Source organism: Amphiprion ocellaris, chromosome 22 (genome assembly GCF_022539595.1).
Source record: "Amphiprion ocellaris isolate individual 3 ecotype Okinawa chromosome 22, ASM2253959v1, whole genome shotgun sequence".
NCBI lineage: Eukaryota > Metazoa > Chordata > Actinopteri > Pomacentridae > Amphiprion > Amphiprion ocellaris.
In genome coordinates this window covers 20360278-20369751 of record NC_072787.1, presented here as the reverse complement: position 1 = coordinate 20369751, position 9474 = coordinate 20360278, and the positions used below count along the sequence as shown (strand labels likewise).

General features: G+C 39.8%; 1 protein-coding gene across 1 annotated transcript; it reads right to left on the bottom strand.

Annotated features, from left to right (window-relative positions):
- Positions 1-5865: 5865 nt before the first annotated feature.
- Positions 5866-8500, bottom strand: LOC111563837 (C-C chemokine receptor type 9-like). The gene is made up of 3 exons (XM_023263098.3): positions 8308-8500; positions 8098-8153; positions 5866-7260 (listed from the first exon to the last, which is right to left on the bottom strand). The coding sequence occupies exons 1-3, from the start codon at positions 8309-8311 to the stop codon at positions 6205-6207; spliced, it is 1116 nt and encodes a 371-aa protein (XP_023118866.1). The 5' UTR covers positions 8312-8500; the 3' UTR covers positions 5866-6204.
- Between the last annotated feature and the right edge of the window lie 974 nt (positions 8501-9474).

The following is a 9474-nucleotide window of genomic DNA, read 5'->3' as shown; positions in this document are numbered from 1 at the left end:
TTTTCACTTCACAGCATTTATTTTACAGTTGTAGTTACAAGCTATTTCTCAGATTAAGTGTTTAATTTAAAAACACACACTGATCAGCATTGAAACCACCTGTATAATGTTGTGTAGGTCACCCTTGTAATATCAAAACAGCTCTGACCTAGCAGGGCACGAACACAGAATCTCCGGAGTTGTTCTGTTGTGGGTGTTAGCAGTGGATCCTCAAATACTTTGGGTTGTAGGATAGGATTTTTGTGGATTTGGTAGCCTGTTGATGCTCAATTAGATCTAAATAGTTTGGAGTTTGGGTCAGATGTTGAAACCATGCCCAAGTCAACCGAAGTGCAGCGTGGAATTGTTCCTTCTGCATATGAAGCCTCTATCACGTTGGGTTTATCAGCTGGCATCCAGTGCACCATAACTACATTGCCTCCTGTCATTTCTTTCCACTCTAACTCACCAGTCACCAGTGCATTTGAAAGCACTCGGACATCGTTTGAGTTTCAGTTGTTATTCGTCTTTCCTGGACTTTCGCTCTTTACGGCCGGCCACAACCTTTCACATACATATTTTTGAATCAGATCGTTCAGAACTGGGGTGGCAGCCGGGGTGGCAAGGCATCTTCTAGGGGTGGCAGTTGCCACCCTATGCCACCCCAGTAGATCCACCCCTGCTCCTGTTCACTTTGTGTTCCTCGAGCTGTTTCTGAATGGTTTTCTCGTGTGACAGGATGAATTGTCTTGTTGATGTTTGGAATTACTGTTACCATGGAGGTGGGTGTCATGTGTCTAAATAGATAGATAGATTAAACCTGTTATGATCCTGCTCCAGCCCCTGCCCTTCTTTCCCCTTCTTCCTCTTTTTCCTCCTTTTTCCCTTGGTTCCTGATCTGTTTCTGTTTTGATCTAGCTCTTTGGCTCCCCCTGTCTGTCACCTCTTCCTCATGTCTCTCTCTCTCTCCCTGTCACTCGCCCTCCTGCTCTCCCTGCTTCACCTGCCTGCATTCTGCTACCTGCTGATTACTGCAATGAGTGTCAGCTGCAGTAGCAGAACATTGCATTGTGATGAGATGATCAGTGTTCTTCACTTTTCTCGTCAGCGATGTTAATGTGGCTGATTGGACTGTGATGAGCTGATAAAAATTCAACACAGTAAGAAAAATCAAATCTGTGGTTTAGAAAAGCTTTAGTGTTGAACAGTCTTACTGTTACAGCCCCTGGTGGATGGATGGCTTCTGCTTTTGGTTCCTTTGTGGTCTCTATGTGGGGAGATGAACCTGATTACAGCTGGCTGAAGAGCAGCTCCAGGTCTCACCTGTCTGACATCAGGGCTGATTGACCTGGAACTCCTCTCCCTGCCCACTGACCTGCCTGATTGGTCCACCACCCAGTTTCTTCCTCCAATCAGACTATAGCAATCACCAAACCTGGGATTTAAATCTGAAGTTAATCTCAGTCTAGGTGGAAATGATTTAACATGAGAGGTTTACCTTGTTGCCTCTCGTTGTCTGAGTTTCATGTAAATATGTAACTTGTTAGCAGCTGTTTAACTCAGAAGTTTCTTGTATTCTGTAGACATTTAAAAATGGTTACTAGTAGGTATTTTTGTTCTGAGGCACTCATTTGTTAGTTAATTCTTTACACTTGCACTGATTTGTTAATCATTTTTATTAGACACATGGGTGCTTCTATTGTATCTTTAAGTTTGGCTAGGGAGTTTAGTTGTTTTCTTTTATTCTTTTGTCTTACTCTGTCTAACGCTGGTAGCCTTTATTTGGTTTTATTTGGTTCTTTGATTTAGCGACACCCACCAGCCCTTTTGTCTTTGCGGTATAATCTCCTTTTCTTTTGTTAATAATGTCACTAAGCAGTAAATTGCCTTACCAAACCAAGAACTACTGTTTTTTTTTTTTGTTCCTGCTAGCTTACCCTAGACAGCTGGGTTGTGACACTTACAAAAAAGTCAGAGAGTGATTTGCCTCTCTAAACTTCTTTTTTAATGTAAATATATGTTTGGGACCTAAATCTGTGTAATTATGAAATATGTCACATGAAACACAAACATTTTCTTGAAAAAAATGTCTATGTATTTCTAGATTTTATTCTCAGATATATATGTGAATAAAATGTCAATGTATTTCTAGATTTTATTCTCAGATATATCTGTGAACCTTTGGAAGTGTATAGATAGATTAAACCTTTATTGATCCTGCAGCAGGGAAATTTTCGATGTTACTGCAGCAGAAACAGTACAAAGAAAAAGAGCAGCACACAATACACAGATGTAAATAGGTTCTTTCTCCTTATTGAGAAAATATAGATGTTTACAGAAAAATTTCTGTGAAATTGCACATAGTGTCCTTATCTACATTTATTGCAGTAAGTTAGTGGGTGAGCTGAACTACTGGGAGCAGGATTGATCGTACAGCCTGACTGGAGCAGGAAGGAAGGGCCTGTGGTATCTCTCCTTTCGACATTGCGGGTTTCTGAAGATGGCAGTTCATGGCATGATGAGAGAAGTTTGCAGTGTAGAGGGTTAAAAAGAAAGGGGGCAAGGACAGTCCCATGCGGAGCCCCGTACTGCAGACCACAGTGTCGGACACACAGTTGGACTCCTTAGTTGGACTAATCTACGAAGAAATCAGAACTACCTCCATCCAGCAAGCTGCAGTAAAATGATGCTTACACATTTCTTAATCTATCAGTAACATGGGACATTTTTCTGCAGTACTTTTACTTTAGGTACATTTTGCTGATTCCATTTTGCACTTTTACTAAATTTGGAATACGGTAATTCTACATTATTGTATTGATATTTTTACTTGAGTGAGCTTGGTACTATTTGAACCACAAGATTTTAATCTCTCATATCCTTTATTAGGGTTTTTTTTTGTTTGTTTGTTACAATAAACAACAATGGTACACTTTTTAAAATAGAAGAGTTTCAAGGAAACTTTTGGGTTCGTCATCATCAGCAGAGGTTACTCAAATAACTTAAAGGTTTTTCAAAGAACTATTTTGTGGGGTTAAGGGCTCCATTTCGAACTCATTATTATTGCTATAAGATGCATTTATACCTAAACATAAGTAAAAGTTGTAAACAATATTGTAGCTGCTCCTAATTTAAACTAAGAGTCTTTTTTTTCCCTTTTTTTTTTTTGCATTTAAGCAATGAGGGACCTTGGCATTAGTGGTGAGTGTGAAACAAGATCCCGATCTGCCCAGATGTGCAAAACAAGTCTCAAAAAGTTGCATTAAGTAGATAACATTTCAAATTCTGTTAAAAAGAGTCCCATAATTTAATGCCAGAAAGCTATAACCTAAAATAATTGATGTATCTTGAAATGTACACAGTTACAATAGAACTTGTTTACTAGTTTTACTGTAATTGTAAAGAAACTTGCATTGTATTCTAGTTTGTTAAAAAAAATTTCTAAACAGAGAAGGTTCTTCTAGGAGCCTCCCAAGTGAGCAAGGGTTCTTTTAATATCACCAGAATTTCTTGAGTTTCTTCCAGTTATAAAAGTGTAATCAGACTGCACATGGTGTCAGTTTTTCAAGTGCCAGAGTCACTTGTAACAAGTTCTCATCATGGTATGTTGCAATTTAAAATACATGAAAAGCAGCTCCAAAAAACACTTAAAAAGATGATTGATGAGTCACAAAAAAATGTTTTTGTAGCCCTTTGTAGAGATAAAATAATGAATGCAAAGACATGTGATCTACACACTGGTCCAGGTCCTGGATATCTGTTTTACATATTCACATGTGCAGCCAAAAGTCCAACACAGCCACCACTGACAGGGAGCAATAAGGGATATTCAAAGTCATCTTATAGGAATGTGTGGGTATACCTCACAAAGAAACGCTGAAAATCACTGATTTAGGGAAACTTTTTCTATAAATGTTCATTTTTCGATGGGGGCAAACATGAAATCAAAGCTCTTTTGGAATTGGTTCATGTGTAAGGTTTTTCCAAAAACCAGTGGCCTCCAAAAAAATTACTTGTTATCTATCATCTCGTGCTGTACATTAAAGAGGTCAAACTTAATCTCCTGAGTGTCAGATTTATTTACATGGCAGAAAGAAGAAAACATCGTTTTGCATTGTGCAATAGGAGACGACACATTTTACTGTAGCTTCCCCTTTTCAAAGAGACATGAGATGCACTTCTCCTTGGTGTGCATAATAAAAAACTATGGGAATGACCCTAGATGAGCAATACATGAGATTAAGAAATCTATTACCTCAAAACTGCATTGTTGCAATCAAAGCAAGGCTTGCAGATTCAGTAAAACAATTTCAGATTACAACAAAGCCACTCAGATAATTGATGACATTGGCCTCATTCGAGTCACCTGCCGGGGCCACTGAAGACAACAGCGGTGAGGCCCCACCGAGTTGAGAGGGAACATATTGTTATTGACTTGATTGATGGTTTCCTGTCGTGAGAGTAAGAAGCGGCACGAAAAGGTGGCAAATACGAGTCTGTGGTGTCACCTGAATTCTGCAGGTAGGCAGCAGTTGTCTGGGGCCAACCTCAGTGCCCACAATAACAGCTCAGATTTTGTTTTGCACTGCTAACACGTAGTATGGGACGTCTTATTCTTCTGACACCTGTCTCTGTGTGTAAACAGATACACTACCTTTCAACAGTTTGGGGTCACTCACAAATGTCCTTATTTTTGAAAGAAAAGCAGATTTTTATGGAGATAACATTAAATTAATCAGAAATACAATGTAGGCATTGTTAATGTGGTAAATGGCTATTCTAGCTGGAAACGGCAGATTTTTAATGGAATATCTACATACATACTAACCCTTGTGCAATTAGATTAGCACATTAATAAAAGTGTTGTCAGCCTGTCTGGGTGACCCCAAACTTTTGAACGGTAGTGTATGGCCTTTCCATAAGAAGCAATTTAAGGCCTCTTAGTTTAATTTCCAGCTCTAAACCAACACTAAAGCTAAATCAAGCACACATTTAAACTTTTAATTTTCTTTTTTTTGATAATTTAAGCCGTAAATTTGGAGTGTCATGTGTTACACTTGGTGAAGGGAACACAGGCAGAACAAACAGTGATGCCAACCTCAGCTTTGAGTCTTCCTGTTCTCTAATTTCAGGTTAAATCAGATTCATAATCACAGTTTCCGCTTCAGAATGCCATGAAACTGTAAATATGTGATCCGCAGCTCGTCTTAGAGAACAGAAGATGCGAAACAGGTCACCAGTAAACCCTTAAGATTTGAATTGATTTGATGTTATCGCTTTTTAGTGGCACAGGCCTGAAAAGTTTTTAATCCTCCTCTGCTTGGTTTTGTATTTAATTTCAGTCGAATGGTTGCCTTTCATTTAAAACCTACATATCAAACCTTTAAGTGTGCCGCTTTTTGAAGTTGGTGAAACTGAAATTCTGTGTGTCGGAGGGGAGTTGAGGGCTGAGCATGGAAAGTTTTTTGAGGTTGTTGGCACCTGTCTGTCTCTGTTTGTGTGTCTGAGCTACAGCCGTTGTGAGGCCAATGTGTGAAACATCTTTCATGCCAGTTTTAATTTATTAACGTTCACTGAGAAACTGCCAAGTCATAGTCAAACGGTTAAAACCAGGTTCAGCAGTTAAGAGTGTCAGCACAGAGGATGGCACAGACTGTCAACAGGAGGACGTCTAGTCAAACTGAAAACATTGTGGATTAACCTCGCCGCATTCAAGCGCGTTTCCCACCGCACAAAATACGTTAAACCAGTGAAAGCACTCAGATACGTTCCCAGACATGACCTGATCTCATCACTTTAACCATGCATTCATTTAGAGTCTGCACCTGAGAGTACGCTTGCATTCTCTTTTTTGCTGTGGAGACAAAATATCAATGACAAAATGGCAGATTTTTTCTTATTTTTTAATAGCCTTTTTGTACCAGAAAGTCAAAAATACAATTGTTTTTTGTTCAGTTACAGCAGCACACAACAAATATAAGATGGAACAAACTACAAACACTTAAAAAAACAGTATTTACAGTAATATACAGTTTATACAGTGATTTCAGAGAAAGGTTTGTGCCTGTGAATGTCAGAATGTAAACTACAAAGATATTTTTTGCTTTCGAGGTTGTAAATGTTATCGTTTCTCTGCTAGTAGCAAGTAATGCATGAGAGAAAAAAAACATGATAATGCTAAACTGGCTCAGGTCTCAGGTTTGGCGTGTTTAGGACAATTGGCATTTATATGGAAAGGGCAGGGGTGGTATCAGTGTCTGACATGACAGAGGGACGTTTGGGAGCTGCCGGTACTTTGGTGAGGCCTACATGGCCAGGACCTCCAGCACACATCTTCACTATCCTTAGGAGGTCTTGTCTGAACCGAACTCCAATGAAGACATAGAGGAATGGGTTGAGGCAGGCGTGAGTGAATGCCAGGCTCTTGGCCACCTGTCCGGCAATATCAGAACGAATTACAGTTTCACAGCTGAAGTTGGCAACATTAGATGCCTGCGTGGCTTCCACTATCAGCATGCTATTGTAAGGCAGTTGAGAGAGAACAAACACAAACACCACAGCAAAGATGACGCGCAGGGCCTTGTGCTTTTCGAAACTCTTGGCCTGCAAAAGTGTGCGAATGATGACAGAGTAACAGAAGACCATAATCAGCAGAGGAAGGCAGAAGCCCATGCAAATCTGCAGGGACAGCACCAGGATCTTAGTCCGGTTGAATTCGTTGTTCGAGTAGACTAGAACGCAGAAGGATTGCTGATTTTGGTCAGTCTTCACCTCAGCGAAGATAAACTCGGGGAGGGCAAGGAGTGCGGAGACAACCCAGACACCGAGGCAGGCGAGTTTGCTGTAGAAGAGCCTCTTTTTCTTCAGGTTCTGAGCCTTGGTGACTTGCACAATAGCAATGTAACGGTCCACACTAATGCAGGTGAGAAGGAGCATGCTGCTGAAGAAGTTGATCTTATAGACGGCTGACACCATTTTGCAGAGGCTGACGCCAAAGTCCCAGCCTTTGACCGCATCGACGGCCCAGAAGGGCAGCATGCACAGGAAGAGGAGGTCGGCCACAGCCAGGTTGAGCAGGTACACGTCGGTCATCGTTTTCAGGCGGTTGCGCACGGTGGTGTAGATCCAAACCACCAGCAGGTTCCCAACAGCGCCGAGGATGAAGATGATCCAGAAGAGCGGCGGTTCGTACTGGCCACGAAACACCCGGACCCAGCTTCTGTTGCACATGCCGGGGTCTTCAGTCGACCCGGTGTCATAATCATCGTAATCAGTGGGGTCCTGCGAACAATAACAGATTAGAAAATGTGTTAATGAAAAGGATTGCATGCAACTGAAACAGTGACCTTTATTTCATTTCCTGTCCTATTTACTGTTCTCTCCTCAATACCAAACTCCCCGACTGTTCTACAGTTTCATAACATAATACGCTTTGCGGGAATATACTGAAATGACATCAAACGCTGTCTGCGCTACACCAGAGTGCGCAAGAGAAAAAAAAACTGTTGTTGGGTGCAGGTGTTGTGTCTGTGCAGGAGAAACCACACTACTGCACACCGTTTCCTGCTGCTATCCAAGCCTGAGGGGGGTGAACCATCCTGAGGGGCTCCAGAAAGGGGCTCCGCTGCACAACTCAGTACCCCAACAAGCATCGAGTGTAGATATAGGGCAGAGATAAACGGCGGGTTCTCAGCAAACAATGGAAAATTTGATGCTGATACGTCTTTGACTCTGACTGTGGCATTTCACTATCCTGCAGATGTCTACGTTAGATATATCTACCATACTTGGATCGTAAAATGCATTCTTTTACTCTTTCACCAGAAACACATAACAATAATTTAAAAAAACAATCGTATTTGGCAAAGAGTATCTGGTTTATGCAAAGTGTGATTTTCCCACTTTAAACAGCATCCTAAATGAAGTTTAAATCTCAGAAGTATTAAATCATACTTCAGATATCACATAATAAAAACACTGATGTAGAAGTTGCTGTCAGCAGTATCACCTCCTATGTTTAGCTCCTGCATTTACATATTTACTTCTTTGTATCTACTCAGACATTCTGTATTTCTGTATCACCGATCATTTGTATGTTTTTGTCAGAGTAATACTTACAGTTTGAAGAGAATAATATCCTGTGGTCATAGCCGTAAACGGTTCCTCTGTGAAATCTACACAAAAAAAAACAACCCAGAGAATGTTAAAATGAAACAATAAATCAAAACATTACAACACTGTAAAAATCAAAAAAGGAGTATAACAAATGAGAACAATTTACTTAAAGGTTAAATAGAATATATTTGAACAGTGCATAGAATTACTTACCCATTGCGAAGGGATGGGGAGAGCAATCTTACAGTGCTGCTTTTTTTATGTCTGGTTAGTACAGCTGTCAAATGTAACAACCCAACTCCTCTTCACTTGCTTATATAGTTTCCCCTTAACCACAGAATCACGTCATGTACTGATCTTTATCACTCCATCTCTGTCTCAGCCGGTAGAAGAGAACAACACACAGCCTTTACTGCAGTGTATTTCTTTAATAAAGTAAAGCTTTCACTACAGCGAAACATGTGCCGACTTGAAACTTGCTTCCAAGTGTGAGTTTGAACAACCACAACAGTGTGCTCCTTTAAAGGGGAAGCTGCTATGCTACACTGGCTGAACGATGGCCATCAGGCTGGAAATAAAGCACCCACACTCCCTCCATATCCGATTAGGTTTTATGTAGTCTTAGCCCACTTTTTGACACTCTTTGTATACACAGGTGGAGCACTTAGCACTGCAGATGAGTGATGCATGAAACTGAAAACCCTGGTGTGTGATTAAAGCCCCAAACCAGACGAGGTAGTCAGCAATGAGATGCTATAAGTTTCATTGTTTTTTTTTGTTGTTTTTTTTCAGTTTCAGTGCAAGTTCAGGCAGTGTGAGAAAAATGCCACGCAGCCATCATCTTTCTTGTCAACATGTACTGAATTAATAAGCGTGGCAATGGAATATGCCTTAAATGTCTTTAAAAACGACATCCCCTTTATCATGCAAGGAAACTATGTTGAAAATAAAAGTTTAATATAATAAGTCAACATTATGGCTTCCTTGCTAATTGCTAGATGAAAAAATTCCAACTGCAAATGATAATTATGGGTCTGGGAGGGGAAGATGGTTCGCTTAGTTTAACATAAAGATCTGAGGTAGGCACAAGTTAAACAAACAAATGTAAGAGTCAGCCTAAGAGGTACTACACTTAATAAAATGCTATATTAAGATAGAAATAATAAATAAATAAAAAATAAGAAATAATAAATTAATGTATACTGCCATATTCACATTAACAAAATGGTCAATATATTTGAAAACAGAAAATATTTGTGAAAAAATTATGTTTTTGTTGATTTAAATACAGTTTAAAAAATAATGATAATTATATGGCCATAAATGAGAAAACAATAAACAACCATTCAAAGCAATACAGACTTTTGTTTCTTTTTTTAA